At 38.6% G+C, this 23,529-nt stretch overlaps 1 protein-coding gene across 1 annotated transcript in view; it reads left to right on the forward strand.

The window, feature by feature from the left end:
* The first annotated feature begins 6,087 nt into the window (after positions 1-6,087).
* The window catches only part of zcchc24 (zinc finger, CCHC domain containing 24), a 72,088-nt gene continuing 54,646 nt past the window's right edge, over positions 6,088-23,529 (forward strand). Inside the window, exon 1 of the mRNA XM_031905872.1 lies at positions 6,088-6,840. Coding sequence (XP_031761732.1) covers positions 6,601-6,840 — 240 coding nt within the window. The 5' untranslated portion in view covers positions 6,088-6,600. The remainder of the gene's footprint in view (positions 6,841-23,529) is intronic.

The raw sequence follows: 23,529 nt of genomic DNA on the forward strand, positions 1-23,529 counted from the left end.
ATATATTGTATATAATTAACATTTGTGTATATTGTGAATTGGTCACTAATATTGTCCTGTGATCTATAGCTGCCTGCAAACAAACATAATGGCAACGAAATTATAAAAAAACTATTTTTTTACAATTTTACATGGAGAGTTGGGTTTTTAGTAAAGTGTTTTTCTGGTCACATGATATCCTGCTTACTCCAAACTTTAAGCTTTGCATCTCTCCATTAATCTCTCCAACTTTTCCGTATTACATCAACAACAACCCCCTTTATGGACATGTAAAGCCTACATTTTACTACAACGTATATATGTTGGGCACATCACCCCCACCCAAATGGCATCATGTGTACTGCATATATCCCCTCTGTTTGCCAGCAGCATCTCATTTCCCTCTAACAAATAGCAGCTTTCACCTGGTGGCCATTTTCCCTCAGAACTTACTTTGATAAAAAGTTCTGCTTGAATTGAGCACTGTTATGTTTAAACTGAGCACAGGAGAGGTGGTTAGGAGAAAAAAATAGAAGCAGACATCTAGAGAATTTCTTCACTGGCTGCTAGACTGGTGGGTGTGTTTAGTAATCTGAGCTGGGAAGAACGGAGCATGCTCAGATGCCAACAGCCAAAGCAAATTCCTGAGGGAGTGGGCCAAGTTGGTTTCAGGAGGAGAAGGAAATCTAAGTGATTAAGAGGATGCTTCAGCCTTACTATTAACCTTTGAAAAACCGGGTAGATTTTTGTGTGTGGGGTTTACATGTCCTTTAAAGCCCAATATATAACCTGCCAGGGAAAGCAAAAAACCCCATCTTGCCATAGAGGGGGAAAAATTCCTTCCTGACTCCAAGATGGCAATCGGACCAGTCCCTTGATCAACTTGTACTAAAAGCTATCTCCCATAACCCTGTATTCCCTCACTTGCTAAAAAGCCACCCAACCCCTTATTCAAGCTATCTAATGTATCATTAGCTCTCACAATAAAAAATCCTTTCCAAATATTTAAACCGGAACCTCCTTTCTCCAGAATGGGTGCCCTCGTGTCAGTTGGAAGGACCTACTGGTAAATAAAGCATTAGAGAGTTTATTATATGATCCCCTTATATATTTATACATAGTTATCATATCACCTCTTAAGCGCCTCTTCTCCAGTGTAAACAAACCTAACTTGGCCAGTCTTTCTTTGCTGATGTGGGAGAGTAGGAGGGCTAAAACAGCCCCACTAATGTGAGTATGGTTACCCAACCAGGAGACCACAGTAGCAGCTTAAAGGAGAACTAAACCATAAAAATGAATATGGCTAAAAATGTCATATTTTAGATACTGCACCAGCCTAACGTTTCTGCATCTCAAGAGCATCAGTAATCCAGAAATTCAAACTTGTCATAGGAGCTCCCCATCTTGGACACATGCTCAGTGTGCTCTGAGCAGCTGTTGAGAAACTGAGCTTAGGGGTTGTCACAAATTATCAAGCAGAAAATAAGGTTCATATGTTATATAAACTGATGCTACAGGACTGACTATTAAATTCTGATGCTTATTGCACAGGCTTTACTGGTCCTGCCCCTAAACAACCACCTGTGACCAGAAGTGCCACAGGGCCAAAGGTATTTGGCTGGCAAGCAACTGAATGTTGTTCTTCGAGATCTTTCCCATATAAAAGGTTTGGTCAAAATACACTTTTCTCAAGGAATGCATCATGCAGGGAGGTGCCAGCCATGAAAAATATTACCAGAAGAAAATAGTAAGGACCTCTAAATGAGGTTTACCTTGACATGGTGCTAAGACAATTTTATAATCATAAACTTGTGACTAAATATTCATGTTTTTAAATGAGGGGAAGTGGGATATTTAGACCAACAAAAAGGGGTTAGCCCAGAACTACAAATAGGAAGCCTGCATCGCTCAAACTGTCTGCATGGATGTCCTAGGTAAGCCAGAGTGAATGCCCTTACAAGCTTTGTGTTTAAATACTTGTAAATGTGGGCATACATAGTGTAATCAGCTTGTTTGGCGAGGTCACCAAACAGGCAGGTCATCTCCCAATGGGCCAAACAATCAACTTAAAGGACATGTAAAAGTCCCCATACACGGGCCGATAGTAGCTGCCGGTAAAGCTGAGCTCAGGAGAACAAAATTGAAGCAGACAGCTAGAGCTGAGTTTCTATGGGAACCAGCAATGCCGTCTCTTCACTGGCTGCTAGACTGGGGGAGTGTTCAGTAATCTGAGTTTAGAACAACTGAGCATGTCCACAAGCCAACAGCTAAAGCAAATTCCTGAGGGAGGGGGCCGAGTGGGTTACAGGAGGAGAAGGAAATCTAAGTGATTAAGGAGATGTTGCAGCCTTACTATTAACCTCTGGACAACCAGTGTGGCAGGTATTGAAAGATTTAAAAGAGGCTGTTCACTGATTAAATTTTTGTGTGTGGGGTTTACATGTCCTTTAAAACGGCAGATATATGGGCCATGGAGCCAAGGACCACATCAACAAGCTGATGCAGGGGAAATGTGAAAAACGTGCAGCTGAAATGTGCCTGTGTATAGCCACCTTAATTGGTATGAAGATGGGAGATGTCGGTGGTATGGGGGTCTACAGAAAGATATAAAACATTAATAAAAATAGTTGATAAAGTGTGTAATTGAATTTAATAAATGAGTCAAACCACTAAATAAAAGTACTAAAACATGTCCAGGTTTTACTACCCTGGTTCATTAAACAACTGCATGCTTTATGTATGTTGTATTAGTGACCATTGTTTCCTTCTGCAGAATAAATTGGTTGGCTTTTTGGTCCAAATAAGAAACATGTTGGCCAGATAAGCTTTACTACTTTATTGTAGTGTAAGTTCAATACTTGGTTTTATGTAATAAAAGCAATATATTTTTTTATCATTATAGAAAGTTACAAAATAATATCCTGCTTTTACGGTGTTACTATATATACAAAATACCAAGCAAATGTTAACCTTTAAAATGAAATTTTATACTAGAAGTTAAAACCTTCTGCTTTCTATATTGTCTCCATAGACAACAGCAACAAAACATGAACATAACATGAACACAAGAGCCTCACATGTGGCCCCTGGAGCTTCACATTATGTATCTCAGTAGAATAACTAAAATAAAGATACCCCAACTGATACCCCATTACAATATCTCCTTTAAGTTTAAAAAGGCTCCAAACATGTACAATAGAGGGTTTGAGCAATGGATATTAGCTGCCCCCCTTTCAAATTTAGAATTTTGTCTGTGCCAGGAAAGTGCATACATTTTCAGTATCAGGGGTTTTTAATGTACAGGTTACAGGGACAGAACTAGGGGTAGGCAGAAGAGATATATGCTTAGGGTCCAATGGTGGGGGCACTGGGCACATAACCTTCCTGCCTGCCTGCCTTTCCCCTAGTTTTGGCCCATCTGAATTTTTGGCTTTAGGGGGCACATGTGAGGGAGGGGGGTGCTTGCCTTGGACACCCTCAACCTTATGCCACATTAAAATACCACTTAGTTACATAGTTAAGTTGGGTTGAAAAAGTCCATCAGCTTCAACCCTTCCAAGTGAACCCAGCACACACATAAACCTATACTGACCTATCTATACACTCACATACATAAACTATTTATCCCTACATTAATACTAACTGTAGATATTAGTATCACAATAGCCTTGGATACTGTGCTTGTTCAAGAAATCATCCAAGCCCCTCTTAAAGGCATTAACACAATCACAAAATCAATCGGGCGACTTTGGGAAAACGAAGCAAAGCTTATGCCGTCCCACTGGCGATTTACATTCTTACCGTTGGAATGGCATTGTGGGTAAATTAGTCGCCCTTGGTAACGCAGATTTGCCGCGGGGCGACTAATCTCCCCGTGTGCCACTGCCCTTAATGTACCTGTAATCATGTCCAATCACAAGCCCCTTTTTCCATAGAAAACAACCCCAACCATAAACGACCTACGGTCGTCCTAAATATTTATGGCTAGTCATATTTTTTTTAGGCTGGCACCTCACTGCATGGTTGCATTTCTTGAGCAAAGTGTCTCCTGAGCAACGCATTTGTCTAAAAACTGATCCACCCCCACTGTGGGATATCTTCCAACCAACACCAATTTTTAAAGCCATAAGACCATCATTAGGCTAATGCCACCCCAGGCTAATTCTCAGCCTGAATAATCACGTCTGAGAATCAACCCCTACGGTCTGATCAGCCTACTTCTGAGTTGTCCAGACAAAAGAAGCACCTTTTGGCGCTGAAATCCGCGCCTTTTGCCTGCACCCGGGCAGACACAGTGGCTCCAGGGGCAGGCACAGAGGTAGGCTGATATGAATGTAGGGGCGGATTCAGCCTGGTTTGGCAGTAGCCTTAAACTCACCCAGAAGCACACATACATACATAGTTACATAGTTACATAGGGTTGAAAAAAGACCATTGTCCATCAAGTTCAACCCATCCGAGTAAACCCAGCACACAACCTATACTAACCAATCTATACACTCACATACATAAACTATATATATACAACCAGTAATACTAACTGTAGATATTAGTATCACAATAGCCTTGGATATTCTGCTTGTTCAAAAACTCATCCAGGCCCCTCTTAAAGGCACGAAGGTCATGGTGCTTATGCACCTAGGAAGTTCATATCAACAGGAAATAGGGTTTGCATTAAATTAATATTTTTAACAAGATAAGACCTGTGAGTGAAAATGTCTGTCAAGACACGGGCATCAGAAAATAAAATCAGACACCTCCTGCCTGGAACACATTCAAAATAAAGATATACATACATACATACATGTTGAAAACATTATTACTGCGTCAAAATATAATATGGTCCAGTAATGGTCCGTCAGTTTCCGTTATCCTCAAACTTCTAAATGTTGTAACAGTTTGTAAAATTTAAGGGAAGATATCTACTCTAGGAACCTTGAATTAAAACCACCATAGCTGATGAAATAGTTTAAGACGCTGGCCGCACATATGCGCCCTTTCCTCCCCCCCGTAGGCTCACAACTCACTTTCAATGCCAAAAACTGACGCACTATGCAGCAGCTATCAAAGTTTTAAAAGGTGAAGATTCGTATGGGTGTCAGTTCAGATTTATGAACAGGAGGTGTGCTGTTGCCAGATACCGGTTTTATTTCCAGGAGTGTCCTATTACTCAGCTGTTGCAAACGTTCGCTCTCAGGATTTCCTACAATCCAAAAATCTATTCCCAATTCTTTCACTGTTTCCCCTCCCGCATCCGTCCTCTACAGCCAATAGGCGCCGTCCTTTTCTGTTCTTTCTTTCTTTGTCCCGCCCATACGCATACCAACCAATGGCTGGCTGTCAGACGCCACGACGTGTACATTTTTGTTCTTCTACGCAAACCAGTGGGGAGACAAGCTCTCATTTTCGAGCTGCCAGAGTTATGAGCAGGATCCGTTTATTCTATAAAAGTTTTCACCTATGGTGCAGAGTTTTCTAAGGTTCCATTGTCCCTCACTGAGTTGAAATAATCCAGCTGTTATTATAGATATAAATATTATATAGATATATATATACAGTATAACTATACATACGTATAAACAAGTTATATCGGCCAAGCACTATGTATGTATGCCCCGCCGCGACTAACCACACAAAATATACAAGCCGCCACGACTGCCCGCACTATGCTGGACACACGTGGGATTAGTCGCATTTAACCAAACCACTCGCGGCGGCTTTTCGTCCATAGAATATCGTGATTAATCCGTTCTATGGAATTGTCGCAGCGACGCAGTCACTCTATAGTCGAAAAGTGGCTGTGATTCGGTCGCTGAACAGGCTAAGCAATACATCGGCGACAAATCGGAGATCGTAATATACAAGTCGCCGCGACTAGATTTTTAAAAATCTAATCGCCACGTCTGCCCTGGCCAAGGTGACCACAAGAAAGATTTTATACAATTAACTAAGAAACTATGATTTGAGTGCAACGACCTCATGCAGGAATACACTTTATAATGCAGTTTATAACTGCAAAAGGTATAACGTTGTCACAGTGCAGTTCAACACGTCACCCACTGGCTACAACTTCGCAGCAGCACAAAAGGATTGGTGTGGCACGTTTCTCGTTCTGCTCCAAGTACAACATTGCTGTGGTTCACTCTGTGCACTAATGCCATTTTTCCTTAGCAAGAAGCTGTAACACTAAGTATTTGAACTGCTGTTTATGTTCTACTAATTAGTAATAGCATATTATTTCACTGAAGGATCAGCTCGTTTGCATCATGTCACTGCAACTACACAGATTTGTCACTGCAACTACACAGATTTGTCACAGCCTTTAGACCTTTGCAGCTGCCTATGCAGATGAGTTGAATCATCTGTCCAATCAAATCCCACCTGGGCGGGGCAGTTGAGTCACATAGCGGATTACGAGGCTGGGGGAGAAATAAGGGAAAAGTTTAGCTGGGAGAAGTTTGCAGCAATGCCCTTACAGAGCACTCTGCCGAATTCCTATAGGAAGGAAAGATAGGGGGGCAGAAAAAAAGAGAAGGAGGAAGAAGCTGGAGGGAGAAGTAAAGTATTGTGCTTGCAAGGAGGGGGGCAGAAGCTGCTGTGCATTTTGTTTGGGGGGGCAAAATGAGCCTGTTGTCAGCTATTGATACCACTGCTTCAGTATACCAGCCTGCCCAGCTCCTCAACTGGGTCTATTTATCTCTGCAAGACACACATCAAACCAGCGCCTTTGATGCCTTCAGACCAGAGTCCAGCTCTGCCTCTCACCCTGATCTCAACAGCTACTCCAAAAGTCCCCAAGATCTGAGTTCCTCCATCCACTCCAGCTATCTGAGCAGTTTTCTGCAACTCCAGAGGACTGAGGTGTGTCCTTTGATTTCCAGATATTTTTTCTTTTGTCTGTTTATATATTCTAACTCAATTTCCTCTCCTTTTGGGATGTCCCACCCACCCTGTGTTTCCTTTGAATCATCACACATTTTTTAGGAAATATCTTTCCCATTTTTTATCTTTGTTCTTTTACCATGAAGTGGAATCCCTCTTTTCCCAGTGCCAGAAACATAGTATCACACTGACGTTCATTGTACTATGTCACAGGCACAGTGGAACTCTTGATTGTGTAACACACTACTGCCTTCTTAACACTAATTATCATTTTCCTTTTACATTCCTGATTGCATTCACTTTCTGCCAATGAATTGCATGTATACCATTCTTAAAAAGATACAAACCACTCATTGATGTAACTTATTGTCCAGTGCCCCATTGGACCCCTATACCTCCTAGTTCTAGTAGCACTCACACTGTGTTTTTTATAGTTATGCCTCTGAAACCAGCTTATGCAGGGCTACACTGCCATTTGCACTTAAGATAATGCAGAATTACATCTTCCAAAATTTACTTGCAGACTTTGCCAGCGCAACCTATTAAGAGTTGTAGTTCTGCAACAGCTGGATGTTCAGAGTTTGCCTTTAGCTTTTTATTGGTTAGTAGATTTGGCCTACATACTGCATACTAAATTTCATTCTAGTACAAGGCCTCAGATTTAAAATTCAGTTTCTGGATGCAGCCCTCAAAGTGCAAATTAATTAATTTGTGCTTTATTTATTGTCATTTTTTTTAAAACAGCTACACACCAACAAAGATCTTTTAGTCTAAAATGTTTATATTATCTTTTCTTTGTATTGAAAATGGAAATTGTTTCCAACAAATCTTAATTTAGGGATCCTGGTTTTACTTTATCACACTCATAAAACATAAAGAAAGGTTAAGGGCCTCCTAATCAAATTGACAGTTGTGCATGTGAATGTGATAGAGACTGATGACAATCATGTATAATCTCTGAACTGCATTTTATAATGTATTAACTGAATATAAATAAGATGTATTAATAATGCACTAGGGCTATCCCCTTATTAGCTCAAGATATTACTCAGGCCATTATTATATTGTTCATACTCTGATTATGAGAGAGTACCAATCAGTTTGGGCTAAAAGATGATTTATAATTGAATGATCAGCAGTACATAGGTTACATAGGGTTACACTTGAGCTATTCAAGACTGTAATATTTGTGCTATGTAACTAAAAGCTTGAAAAGTGTTTTGTTGAAATTTCAAGTTTTATCAGCAATTTACTAGATTTGAGTTTTGTGCAGCACAACATCTGAAAAGAAAAAAAAACCTTCCAAACCACATTATAATAAGATACCTTTAAAAATTTGGAAAGAAAGTTGTAGGGCAGAGGTGCACCATTGGACTTATTTGGGAAAATGTATTTAACACCTTTTCTGTTCTGAAAATCTTATTATGCATTAACACTGGTTCTTGAACCTATTGTTTGAAACATGTTAAAGGGCAGACAGTGTCAATACAGTATACAAGGAAATCATAATTAATGCAGCAAATTACTAAATGCAAGTTGTTTTTAGATGAATGGCTAAATTGTATTTTTGTGGGATATATAGGATATTGCCTTTCCTTTCTGACAGGGGATGGGGGAGGGAAGTCATTTTCCAGTGCTGTCATCACTTCCTGGTCAGGAAACTTCAGTGCCGTGTAGAACACTGCCAGAGAAAATTGCTTTTTCCCAACTAGCTGACAAAAGAATATGCAGCAAGCAGAATCATGTAAACATTTATGTAAAATAATATTTATGTGAACATTACAAAGTGGTTCCTTTTCAATGTACTTGTATTTTTAGCCTCCATTAATAATAATTAGAAGAACAGGGAAAATTAGCTCCTATTGCTGTAACGGTGCTACCATCTGATTTCTGACCGTGTGCCTCCTTTTGTTATCACTATATGTTTTTTTACTGTTATTGTAACACGAGAATTTGTGCTGTTTCATTCAGCATTCTGATTTGGGCCGACATGTAGGGAATGTTACTATATTCTTTGCCTTGTCAGTGGCTGTAAAAAGTGTCTCCGTAAACAGATCATATAACATAGATTATACATCTTAAACTATTTGGAAAAAATAATAATTAAAGTCAAATAGTTTAATGTTTTTAAATACTGTACTGGTAGTTAATAGATGAGAAGCAGATCATAACCATGATATGTCTTTAATATTTGTTTGCTAATATTCAGTACATTCAGCTTTCCTTTTTTTATGACACACAACATGTAATACTGCTACATCCGGAAGAACAGTCTTGTCATTTCTTACAAGAGCACAAATGTTTTCTTTGTGACGTTTCCATCTGCAAGTGTATTTACTTACACAGCTTCTGCAGTGAAAGGGATTTTGGCACCACCCATCTTACAGTTTAGTAGAATACATATGTATATGATATATATTTTTTACATTTTCCAGTCACCACGAGGTCCTTTTTTTTTTTTTTTTTTTTTTTTTTAAAGGCTAAGGGTAATGATCGCAAAGAACTAATACAAGATTCACAATAATGTTAGCACCTAATGCCTACAATTATATACATTTATATATATATATAGTACAGACATTAAGGGCCAAATTTAGAGCTCACCACAGAAAGATGTACCTACTTTCTATTCATTCCTATGGGATTTTTAGAAGTGTATTTATAGTGAAAGTTCACCATTTAATAAATACCCTTCTAAATATTCCATAGGAATAAATAGAAAAAGGGTGGGGTTTTCTGTGGTGAGCTCTAAATTCACATTTTGATATATCTGCCCCAAAGTCTTAAGTATTCCTATGTTATGTTTTTCATATATTAATGTAATTAGACAGCACAGCCTTTGAGAACTGGTCATTTTATTCTGATTTCTTTGGAGGATTGGCACTATTCCTTACACTGCTGGAATTTCTAACTAGATATATTAAAGACTTTTAAAGCACAATGGCTAGGGCACGACCTGCAAAGAGTTTGTATCCCTGTGTCTAAGTGGCATTCCTCGGGGTACCCAGGTTTCTTTCCACTCACCAAAAACAAAAATACAGATGTGTAGGTTTTATCTTGCTATGATAAAATTTACCATAGTGATTGGAAATGTGGTATTGACCTAGGTTGTAATGTCAACTGAGGCATGGACTTGTGTGAATGATGTTTAATATCTGTAAAGCACTGCAGTATATGTTGGCTCTGTATGGAAGGTTGCAGAGACAAGTCACTAAAATAAACAGATATTGCTCAGTTCCATGAAGTTCCATGGCATGCATCAGTTCCTTGATGCATGCCATATTTGTGCAGTTCTTTTTACAGCAGTGGCAGCGTGGAAGTGTATTTGCCTCTTTGTAACTTCTCTCAAAGAAATAGTGGAAGTGATTTCATGCAGTTTGTGCGAATGTTCTTGCTAAGCTTCTTTTGGTATGTGTTTGTGGGTATAAGATTACATGTACTGTTTATTTCAGCCAGGGGAAAGCAAATTTCTTTCCTATGCTCTCTTACTGTTGCAAGTTTGCAGGTGCTTGTTTAAAAAAAGGCATTCGCCACAAAGTAGCCCATTGTATTTTTTTTTTATGAGAATGGGAAAGGCTTTGGCCCCTCCATCAACTGAATGACATCGACAGAATGTTTAGCATGTATATATGTTTTATTGCAAGTAATTGCAAATTTTTATTGCAAGTAAAAAATAGCAACTTATAGCAACTATATTGTAATGTTCTGTTAACCTTTAGCATGATGCCCATAACCATGTGGCGCAGCATGGACCAAAACCCCACAATAATATAGAATCTACAGTGCCAGCACAAGGGTGCTGTGGCATGGATTCTATGGCATGTGGCACATAAAGGGTTAAAGTAAATCAGGCTATTAATGACCATGCAGTTTTGTACCACTCAGTTTTTCAAACCATTCATTTATAAACCAGGTTCAGAGTTTAATGTATTTTGGATTGCCTTTCTGACAAAAATATGTGCAAATGCAGCAAACAGCCTTTTTGGACTGAATGTTCAGCCAGCAGGTTTAGGATGGAAATGTTTCTTTTTCTGTTACAATAAAACAATACAGGACATATCATTTTGGAACCAAGCTCCATTACTTTATCCCTTTAGAATTCCACTTAGAAAAAATGATTCCAAAGATTCCAGACCTTCTGGTATGTGACAGAGATAGGTTGTTTGGTTTCCCATAATGCTATTACTGACCACAATTCTCTTATTCTTTCCTGTTAACTAACAAAAACACAGCACTGAATATTTCAATAATGCAGTATAAATAAAAATATGCATACAAAGATGCAACATTTTATTTCCATGTAGAGCTGTTCTGTAGGTGGTTTGACTGCTACAATACATGATTTCTTTTGACCAAGTATTTTTCTTGTATTTGTGAAACATACATGTATGTATGTATGTGTATTTAATTGTAAGTATGTAGAAACTAATGATCTCATAGACCATTTGGGTTAATTTAATCTGTAACACTTTTGTCAGTTTTGCTGAGCAGTTCTCTTTGCATAAGATATAATGGAAGACTTTTTAAACAACACTGAATAGAGCATACACTTTGATAACTCCTCTTTTACTCAGTGTGTGATGCTGTCAGAATACAAATTACTCTTAACAGTTAAACTATTCACCATTCTCGGTGTGCTGGAGGGTGGAGAGTGCACAGAGCTGCCCCTAAAGATACAGTGGGGGATGGTTGGCATTTTATGTGCTAGGGGACTTTTGTACTCTGTTTTATATGGCATAAGCTAATGAACCAAGAGCCTCCCATTTATAACACCCTTTTCACCAAATGGCACTTCTTTCGTGGTATTGGATAACTAAACTTGCAGTTACCCTAGCTAACTGAACTTTATCAGTAGGCCTATAAGAAATATTAGGCAGATCTGAAAGAAACACAAATGTGCAAAATACATTAATTCACAAGCTGGGTTGGCTGTGTGGGTGATGCTATAGCCTGTGTAAAGTAATTTAATCTTTGTGTATGATCATCCTACAACTCCTGCAACTTCAGTTATTTGAAGGAAAGTGACATCTGCTTTCATCTGTACTGTGTGCTGTAGGTGATGGACACAAGCAGGTGTTGATTGGGGTCATAAGACAACATGGGTTTTTGTTCTGGGCTTTGTTATGATTTCAACATTCAGTGAGAGGCACCACTGGTTATAAAGTTCAGCTGGAAATTTTGTGGGTTTTGTTTTAGTTGCACATTTCTTATCAACCATAAACATAGGTCTTAATTATGTTGCACCTTCCCTACCTTCACCATTGTAGTTAAAGACCTTGTCTGAAGTACTGTGTAAACCTTCTCACCAGGATGGCAGGGCAGCACACTAAACACTGGGTCTGTGAGGTCCATGTTATCTATATGGCCTGTTCTTGTCCCATGTGTGTAGGTGGGTGGACTTTTGCCAGAAAACATTTATGTGTGCATGTTCTGGGTAAAATCCACTCGGTATGCACAGTGACAGGCACATACAATTGGTAGTAGGTAATTTTGGTGCCATTTTTTTGGCTGCCTTCATGTATGTGTCATTAGCCTATAACCTTTCTATAAATATGTAATGTATATAAAAGAGTACCTTGTATGTGAATCCTACAAAAACTAAATAGCCTATCACAAAGCAAAGGATTTGCCACTGGTTTTAGGACTTTTCATTAGATTAACTTTGCATGGCTACTTTAATTCAGGTAAATAAGGCTTCAAATAATCAAACTAACTATGTGTATTACCCCAGACAAGTCAAGTAGCATCTTGGCAAGCACAATTGCTCTAATTTTACCACACTGACCACGATTGCTTTGGGAGCAACTATCCCTGGTGACCACAACAAAACTGGAATTCTGAGTAAAAACATATATATCTTATCAACATGTATCATGAAATGACTGAACTGACTCCTTGTGACTTGTTCTCCTTTTTCATAAACAAACTATAATGAAAGGCATATTTAGGTTACAAAAGGCTAGGCTACAAAACCCTATAGAGAAAAAAATACTGATTTAGGCAGGAGGTGGCTACCAGCAATTAATTACATTTTACATTGAGAGCAAATGGAATGGCAGTGTTATTCCAGTTCATTATACAGTGAGAATAGTGGAAACTAGCGGCATCATCATATTACATGACCGACAGCTTATTTATTGAGAGAGCCCTTGCAATATCATATATATATCAGTGCTTATGATAAAGTGAGAGCAGTGGGCAATGAAAAACTTTGTAGTGGCGTTACCATCATAATATACAGTAGGTGCAGTTGGTCCTGACAGAAATAAATTTGGCATATTGCAGACCAAGAAAAATATATACAATGTACAGAGTCCTGTACCTAAAGACTGATATTTTGAGTTATGAAAGAAATTGTAATTCTAAACTATTTTGTATTATACATTACAAACTATCAGTGGTTTTACAGTTATTTGTAAATGTAATTGCAGTTGGATGCAGTCTCTTTTTCTGCAGGTCTGTTTATCAATTTACATTGTAACACGGTTTCTGGAGTCAGAGCCAGGAGTGCAGTAAATGTAAAAAGCCAGACAGATATTGATTTTAATAACAAAACTAGTAATAACTTAAAAACCATTGAAATGTGTATTGGAAAGTTACTTATAATTGCATAAAATAGTTTTTGTGTAGAGGGACCCCTTTAAGAGACGTTGGCACACCGAGTACAATATATAGGGAGATGCCGCTTGTACTTGCACCAAAAATACATTTTATACTGAGCTGATGTGGACACTGACACAACAAGCACATTATACAGGGAAGGGCATTGAAATTTAGTACCAAAATGCATTACAGTGAAAGGCAGAGGGCACTGACAGCACAAACATATTATATACAGTGAAATTAGAAGCAGTGGATAAGTGCACCCCATAGTATAATGTACTATATAGTGAGAGACAGCAGATTCATAGGGAGGCATTTTATAACTTTTTTCATATAATATAATACATTTATCTGTTTATTACGCTGCCAGTGTACATTGCATCAGCAGATGAGGAAGTGAGGAGGAGCCCAAACAGGCAGAATTAATAGCAATTTATACGTTACCTGTCCATTTGCCTGTGGAAAAGAAATTCTCTTAGCTGGCACAGATAGAGAATGTCAGGGACAGATTTAACTTTACAGCTGTTACACAACTAAACCTCAGTGACACAGCAGTGTAATAATACAAAGTTAAGGTCCAGCGAATGGTTGTGAAATCTGACCTACAGGAGGCCTGATGTGTATATTTTGGTATTTGCAAAATAGATAATCCTTTCCAAGGTTTAGGGGATGGACAATACAGCATATACAATTATTTTGCTTTGAAGTCCATTTACACTACTGCCTTGAATTTCTCTTCTGCAAAGTTGGAATGTAGTTTTCCCAACACTAGAGGAGATGCTATCCTTGCTTTTAATTATGGCACTTATACCATATTTGCACTTTTTCAAAATGTGTACAGTAGCCATTTGGACATTTGTTTACAGTGGCTTACAATCACCTACCTTTTCTGGAAAAAATACCAGCCTTTCTATATATGTTATCTTTCTTCCCTATTAATAACATTGGCATCAAGTATCGCTTTTTACGAGCCAAGTCAGTAAAATACTGGCCTTCTGTGTGGACTTCTCTGTGTATCTCACCATGTGAGCTTCTCTTCTGCTGCTACAGTAACCTGCCATGTTAGGGATTCATTATATAAAGCACCATTGGTATAATGTAAGACAAATTTTAAAGTTTGCAGCAAATTTTCACCTTTTATTATATTGCCTTGAAAATGCACAATCTGAATGCAGGTGTTTTGTGTTCCTGCCACACAGATAATTTTTGCCACTAGATTAAAACCTATTAGCTACATTTAAATCTACCTCTTAAACACAAACGAATATTCAAGATGCAAGAAACTGATTAGTGGTAGTCACATATTATTTGACTGTGTGCAGATCAACAGGGGCATTCTGGGCTTGTGCAGTGACAATGTAAGAATATCAGCTGGCTGTGTGTTTAAATTAGAAGGTTGACTTAGGAAAGGCTAAAATAGCAACAGATTAATAACCGATAGCTTTGCAAGCATAAAAAATATTGTAGTGCTTAAGTTACATGTATGTAAAACTAGGCACAAGCATTTGGCCTAAATGTGGGAGATCAACTAATGTCTAATGCAAAATATTTAATGTTCAAGCAAAAAGAATGTCAGTATTTAGGGTAGATGCAGAATAGCTTACATGTTATTCAGTAGGCTTTGATTGTGCTGATTTTGTATCTAATAACGCACAAAATTAATTATTACTAATAATCAGATTGTTTCTTAGATAAAAGTACTGCATTATGCGAAAGGTTATAGGGGAACAGAAATTGTTTGCTCATGTGTAGTCTTCAGGACTTTCCTTCCAGTAATCTGTAGTGCGGTTTAATATTGATTTAGTAGAATAATTGTGGGGTGGTAATAGTAGTATCCCAATGTATCTGTTAGGTTACTTTGATAAATCAGTATTTGTGTTTAAGGTGATGTATAAGTACATATAAAAAAGCCTGGGTGTCCTTTAGTGCTACAGCTCTGCCTATGTATGTATTTGGGTTCAGTGCAAATCCCAAATCAATGTTCCAGTTATCCTGCTGTTGGATCTACCAAACATATGCTAGTACAGGGATAGGATGTGTTATATGGATTTATGGTTGCCACCTTTTCTAGAAAAAAATATCTTCATTCTTATATATTTATGTTTCTCAAACTTTATTAAATAAGTAGGCTTTTGGCAGAACCCATAAAACTTAACAAGTAACACCTGCATTGAGATACAAATGTAACTAATAAGTTCTTGTGGGAACTGAGACTTGCCTTAAAGGGCAATTTCACCTTTTTTAGCAAAACTGTAATACATGTAAAACAAGACCCCAAAACTGACAGAAATGTCTTTAAACTTTAAAAATAACCTGCCAAATTTTGTAAAATTGGGAGTGGTATTTAGGGGGTGTGGTAGCAAAAATGGGCAGGGCCAAAAAAATTTGCAGTGCTACATAGCACATATTTCTTTTTGTCCCTCTTTACATTTTTCAAATGTTGGGAGGTATATTTTTTCTACCTGAAGGCATTTTTTATATATAATATTATAACCATGCCAGTACACATTAACCATGCCAGTTAAATATAAATGTAGTTTTATTTACAAACTGACCTGAATAGGCCACATTAAGCTGCATACAGCATGATGGTAGTTTAGGCATGTAAAAACAGTTGTGCCAGTGCCTTTTTATTAATCTATACTGCATCCATGAGAATTGGCTGTCCGACCACATGCTCTACTTCAGCTTCTTTACTTGCTGTTTCTTATATAATGCACTGATGCATATTTTGTATTTTTGCTTGTCATTTAGAGTGCATGCAAATGGAATTAATGTGTTGCTGGAGATAGCAGATATTATGGGAAATTAGCTAACTGTTAAAAGTTTAGTAATAATAATGGTGTGAAAAACATGAAAACAATGGGAGGGGGCTAGTTTCTGGGACAAGTAAGAAACAAAAACAGCTGTTTGTGTAGGCCAGCTGTTTCCCTATGCAAACTCCCTTTGTGCCCTGAAACATGTTAGAATACAAGCCTCATCTGTACTGGAACAAAGGCACAGAGTGTGTCCACTGTCAGTTTAGGAGAACTCACAGCTCAGAACAATTTGTTCTTGTGATTTGTAGATTTTTTTAACCATTCCACCTCATGAGAGAGAACACATGGATAAGACATTATAGGGGTCATTAATGAACTGGAGGGCAGCGTTCAAAGGGCAAAAAACTTCTGCACTCTGCCATATTTTTGCATTTTACACCCTGCCTTCCAGCCTAAATGAATTGCCATATGCCACTGCACTCTATTTTGTTAATCTTTTTCTTAATCTATATGAGGGTTGATTCACTAAAGGTCGATAAGTTTTATCGCAGAAAATTGACGCGGAAAAAAACGCGCAATTCGCTAAAGTATTAACTCATGCTTTAAGTCGCATATCGCGTGTGTTAAACTTCGCGCTACCGCATGCATTAATTTTAACGCATGCGTACATTTGCATGCCAAAATAACACATGATTCACAAACACTTAGACGCGCTAAATATCACATTTATCTGTGCGAAAATTAACACCTTCTTGAGGCAGGCGGTAATTATAGAAGAGTAATGTGCTTTTGGCAATAAAATATGGACTTTGCAGTGTGCTTTATGCAAGTATGTGTTGGCCCTAGAGTGATGCTCCAGTTTGCAGGGAAATGGTCATTTTCATTACTGTAATATTCTGAAAGTAATGCCGTGTATGGATAATATGGCGTGCGTTTTTTCGCTTGAGGCAACTATTTGTGTGTGATGCGTTAATTAGCACGCGTTCCGTCAAATACCGCATGAAAATAGTGAATCGTGCGTTAAAATGCGAAAAATTCGACACAATAAAATTTTTAACGCATGCTATAAATAGCGCACGTTTTAACGCACTTTAGTGAATCAACTCTATGCTGTTTGTTTGGTATAGGTTATTTCACAGCAGATGGCATGTATCTAATTCTTTCATATCAATTAGTACAGGCTACCATAGTTCACTTTACATGCCCTCTGTGGCTGCAGTGGCTGGCAATTGGTAATTTATTGGCTGGTTATGGAATGGCAAGGATATGTTGTTTTGTTTAAAAAGTTATGTTTAATAAAGCTTTAGTGGACCACCACCCATATAAAGGGGTCTTAGAGGGCTCTTAGAGCATAACAACTACATCTCTCTGAACTGATAACCTCTTAACAAATATTCTGTACCTTTTGAGAGGTCTTCCTAATTGGCTCTAAACTTAAACAAGTCTTGGAAAAGCCTGGATGCTAAAAATGAAATCACTTTTTCAATAATACTGAACTTATCTCTAACATTTGTGTGGGTGAGCATTTGGGGAACAGTGATCACAACATGGTCTCCTTTGAGATAATGCTACAGAGACAGCTCTATAAGGGAGTAACTAAAACGCTCAATTTTAGACGTGCAGACTTTGCCAGTTTAAGGGCATCTCTGCAATGTGTCAACTGGGAAAGGCTTTTCATGGGGTTAGACACAGAAGGAAAATGGAACATCTTTAAAACATTGCTTTGCAGGTATACACAACAGTATATTCCCCTTGTAAGCAAGGAGAGGCATCGCAAAGCAAAACCCTTATGGCTGAATAAAAGAGTTAAGGTCGAGGTTGGTAATAAAAAACGTGCTTTTAAAGCATTCAAGTTAGCTGGGACAGCGGAAACTTTCATCAGGTACAAGGAAGCAAATAAAGCATGCAAAAAAGCTATCAGGCAAGCTAAAATAGAGATGGAAAGGGATATTGCAGCTAGGAGTAAAAAGAATCCAAAATTATTTTTTAATTATGTGAATAGTAAAAAAATGAAGCAAGAAGGGGTGGGAACTTTATTATCACGGGGAGGTACGTTGGTTGATGAGAACGGGGAAAAAGCTGAAATTTTGAACTCTTATTTTTCATCTGTCTATACATCTGAGGAGCCAGATAATGAAGGCTTCCCTTTTAATATACCCAGTGCTAGTAATTTAGCTACTGGCGCATGGGTCACTCAGGAGGAAATTCAAAAGAGACTTGAACATGTAAAGGTAAACAAAGGTCCAGGACCGGATGGGATTCATCCCAGGGTATTAAATGAGCTGAGCGCTGTGATTGCCAAGCCTCTTCACATAATTTTTCAGGATTCGTTGAGGTTTGGCATGGTGCCGAGAGACTGGCGGATTGCTAATGTGGTGCCGTTATTTAAAAAGGGATCTCGTTCTCAGCCTGAAAACTATAGGCCTGTTAGTCTGACATCAGTAGTAGGAAAGCTTCTGGAAGGGGTAATAAGGGATAGGATAGTTGAATACATTGCAGTTCACAATACTATTAGTTTGTGCCAGCATGGTTTTATGCGTAACAGATCTTGCCAGACTAATTTAGTTGCCTTTTATGAGGAGGTGAGCAGGAACCTTGATGCTGGAATGGCAGTTGATGTCATCTACTTAGATTTTGCTAAAGCGTTTGATACAGTACCGCACAGAAGGTTAATGATCAAATTGAGGAATATTGGCCTAGAACATAATATTTGTAATTGGATAGAAAACTGGCTGAAGGATAGAGTACAAAGAGTGGTGGTAAATGGAACATTTTCTAATTGGGCCAGTGTGGTTAGTGGAGTACCGCAGGGGTCAGTCCTTGGGCCTTTGCTTTTTAACTTGTTTATTAATGACCTGGAGGTGGGCATAGAGAGTACTGTTTCTATTTTTGCTGATGACACTAAATTGTGCAAAACTATAAGTTCCATGCAGGATGCTGCCGCTTTGCAGAGCGATTTGACAAAATTGGAAAACTGGGCAGCAAACTGGAAAATGAGGTTCAATGTTGACAAGTGCAAAGTTATGCACTTTGGTAGGAATAATATAAACGCAAACTATCTACTGAATGGTAGTGTGTTGGGGGCATCCTTAATGGAGAAGGATCTAGGGGTTTTTGTAGATCACAAGTTGTCTAATTCCAGGCAGTGTCATTCTGTGGCTACTACAGCAAATAAAGTGCTGTCTTGTATAAAAAAGGGCATTGACTCAAGGGATGAGAACATATTTTTGCCGCTTTATAGGTCCCTGGTAAGGCCTCACCTTGAGTATGCAGTGCAGTTTTGGGCTCCAGTCCTTAAGAAGGATATTAATGAGCTGGAGAGAGTGCAGAGACGTGCAACTAAACTGGTAAAGGGGATGGAAGATTTAAGCTATGAGGTTAGACTGTCGAGGATGGGGTTGTTTTCTCTGGAAAAGAGGCGCTTGCGAGGGGACATGATTACTCTGTACAAGTACATTAGAGGGGATTATAGGCAGTTGGGGGATGTTCTTTTTTCCCATAAAAACAATCAGCGCACCAGAGGTCACCCCTATAGATTAGAGGAACAGAGCTTCCATTTGAAGCAGCGTAGGTGGTTTTTCACGGTGAGGGCAGTGAGGCTGTGGAATGCCCTTCCTAGTGATGTGGTAATGGCAGACTCTGTTAATGCCTTTAAGAGGGGCCTGGATGAGTTTTTGAACAAGCAGAATATCCAAGGCTATTGTGATACTAATATCTACAGTTAGTATTACTGGTTGTATATATATAGTTTATGTATGTGAGTGTATAGATTGGTTAGTATAGGTTGTGTGCTGGGTTTACTCGGATGGGTTGAACTTGATGGACAATGGTCTTTTTTCAACCCTATGTAACTATGTAACTATGTAACTATGTAACCCGATCAAAGGAACAGTAACGCCAAAAAATGAAAGTGTATAAAAGTAATTACAATATAATGTACTGTTGCCCTGCATTGCTACAACTGGTGTGTTTGCCTCAGAAAGACTACTATAGTTTATATAAGTAAGCTGCTGTGTAGCCATGGGGGCAGCCGTTCAAAGGAGAAAAGGCACAGGTTACTTAGCAGATAACAGACAAACCCCCATTATATGGGGCTTATCTACTAGTTATCTGCTATGTAACCTGTGCCTTTTCTCCTTTTTTCCAGCTTGAATGGCTGCCCCCATGGCTATACAGCAGCTTATTTATATAGTAGCTGTTCTGTAGCAAAAACACCATTTTTTTTTGCAGAGCAACAGCACATAATATTTTAATTACTTTAAAGCACATACATTTTTTGATGTTACTGCTACTTTAAGGTAAGACTAAAGGAATATTAATTTTTTGGGCCAAAAAAATGTTAATTTGAGCTATTTATCCTAATCTGTGTGCTGACATGGGAGACTAAAAGAAATGTAACCCTGTTAAATTCCCTTCAACAGAACAGTGAGTGTGGCTTCTCAGTGTTCACTATTGGATCTTCAAAAAGATCAGGTTGTGATTATGTGCCTTTTCCACATAAGCCTAAATTAGCTTATTTTTGTATGTTTTCCATTTAAATGAATTGACTCGTGTGAGAAAAAACATTCTATATGCTATCAGCGATGTACAGAAATCTATTGGGCTGGATGAAAATGATTCTATGTGATACAGTCCACATGGCGCCTTGTATAAGTCTCCACTGCATGGGCCCCCTGCATGATTATATATTTGCATTCTCTCACATTTTTATGCGTATATCGGCTACATGTGCCTGCACCTGAGCATATTCCATTCATTCGGGTGCAGGCACAGGTAGGGGATGTACGGCAGTATTTTCGGCAAGTGTTCAGCTTGCCGAAAATATACGCCATACGCCTGGTCTGACATTAGCCTTTAGTGCCATTAACACAGCCTTTGCCTGGAGCAAGCTTAAATATAGAATATTTTTGCACATTTTATTTATAATTGAAATTAATCTGCTGAATTGAAAATGTAACAAAAAATGTGTCATGGCCTTGGGACTTTTTACCACATTCATTCTTCCCCTTATATTGCTCATGTTGAAGTTATGCACTGCACACCATAAATGTTATGACTTAGGTAGTTTTATTCTAAGACTATATGAAAATGATTTTCATTTTTGAAATTTAATTTTTGCAGCTCTATGGTTTGGCCAGGGCTACTTTAGCCACGGGACTGCAGTATGCAGCAGGTTACCTAGGGTTGGCAAAAAGCTGGAATTCTGTTTTTCTAATTCACCTATTCAAGTGCAATTTTACTTTAAATTACTTTAAGGCGAACAGGGTTTAAAACAGTTCTCTGTTAGCTAGGGCTTACTTTCCCAAAAAAAGGGCAGTGCTTTAAAATTAAACATGTAAATTGCTAAGAGTGGACCTGAGCTTAAAACTTTAAGCATAGTAATAAAAAGTTTTTTTGGTTGCTGGGTGAGTGACCCTGAAAACATTACCAGCATATCTTTTATGATTCATACTTGAGAGAAGCAGAATTGAAAGGTATAAGAAAAGGATGGCTACCACTCCTGTTTTGAACTCAACAACAAGGTTTTTCTACAGGCTTTCTGGTTCAAAACACTATCCAGGTCTCACCCCCTGATGTCATAACTCTACTGCCAAAGGCATGACTTATGCCCAAATATCACTTGCCTGTAGGGTTGCCAGGGGGCATTGACAAAAGGTGATGGGCCATGACATAAATGGGGGACTTGACAAGAAGGCGGGTGATGTCAAAAGGGGCAGGGCTACAACCCAGCAGAGGGCTATAGAATAACTCTAGAGAAGATCGTTGTAGGGAAAAGGTAGGATTTGGAGGGTCAAGGGCTTACGTGGGTGGGCCAGGGCCTACATTTACGGTTATTACAAATTTACAGGCAACTACATTGCCGGTAAATTTGTAATACCCGTCCGGCCTTGGCAGGTGTTTTACCGGCCAGGCCAAGGTGGGTAAAATACTAGTTAAGTAGCATAGCTCCCAACTTTCCGATTTTCGAGGGACAGTCCCTCTTTTGACAGCTCAACCCCCAGTCCATGGGAATGGTATTTAGGGGTTGTGGTTTTAAAAAATGGGTGGGATCAAAATAATTTGCTGCGTGCGCTATTTCTTTTGGTCCCTCTTTCCATTTTCAAAATGTTGGGAGGTATGATGTAGTAACCCTACTTGTCCGACACCCCCAGTCATTGCCCTACCTCCTGACATCATCACCTTCTCCCTTTTCCAGGTTTTCCACTGGCAACCCTAAGATAAAAACTTGTTTACAAATTTCCTAAAGTCAACTACAATTTAACAATAAATTCCCCTTTTACAACAACAAAAACAACACTCCCCTTTCAAATTTTACTTCCAGTTTGCCCATCAATTACACAGCATTAAAATGGCATCCAGTTCCACCCATTCTATTTCAGGGAAAAACAGGGCAGGTATAAAGCTATAACACTATGTTTGAATTTTTTTAAACATTCAGCTGTCCAAATATCAAAAGATGATGCACTAAATAAAGGATTAATATAAACTGCATAGGCTTTGACAATAAATAATGGATTTTGCTTCTTACTTTCTTAGCATAAACATGTATGGATGGAGTGTTATTGTTTCTACCCTTTATTTGCATTATACTTTATGCAGAAAAAAAGCAAGTAGAAAGAACTTAAGTTTGTTGACTCTGGAATGCTAAAAAATAATGCTTGAATTTGAACCATATGTTTTAGACAGGAAGTTAGTGTCCTTGGCAAAGAATGTTCCTAATTTGGTTGTGAAGTGAAAATATCATCACCATTTTTGGGGGGTTGATGTCCCTTAAATAAGATGTCTTAGCAAGGCCTATTTTACTGTGCATTGTGCATATAGTGGCATAAATACTGAGGCCGTAAGGTATGCGACTGTAACAGGGTCTGCCCCACATGCAGCCTGATAAGAGGTCGACAGAACCAGAATGCCTATAATGTAAATGAGTCTTTTTTATTTTTTTTAATAATAACTATAGAGAAAGCAGATTCTGTAATGACTGGGAGGTCCAGGTGGTAGCAGAAGCAGGCCTAGTCGGTCGGGTGCCTTTGATTACGTGCGCATGCACGAAACACGTCAGGCGTAAGAGGTTTTATGAACATGAATAAAGACTAAGTTTTATTGGACTTCCTGGTTGTCCGAGGTGTTTTGCTAGCCTCTTTTGAAAATTTCGATTGATCTCGCACCCGAACCACACAGCGATGGCGGTGAGTTATACTGTACTATTTGACTTTTCTTTTGAAACTGCAGCTAGATGCATTCAGCGGCAGGCCCGGGGTCTATACATCCGGCTCAGGATAATCTTTAGGTACTGCACTTCTGCCAA

Source organism: Xenopus tropicalis, chromosome 7, assembly GCF_000004195.4.
Source record: "Xenopus tropicalis strain Nigerian chromosome 7, UCB_Xtro_10.0, whole genome shotgun sequence".
Lineage (NCBI taxonomy): Eukaryota > Metazoa > Chordata > Amphibia > Anura > Pipidae > Xenopus > Xenopus tropicalis.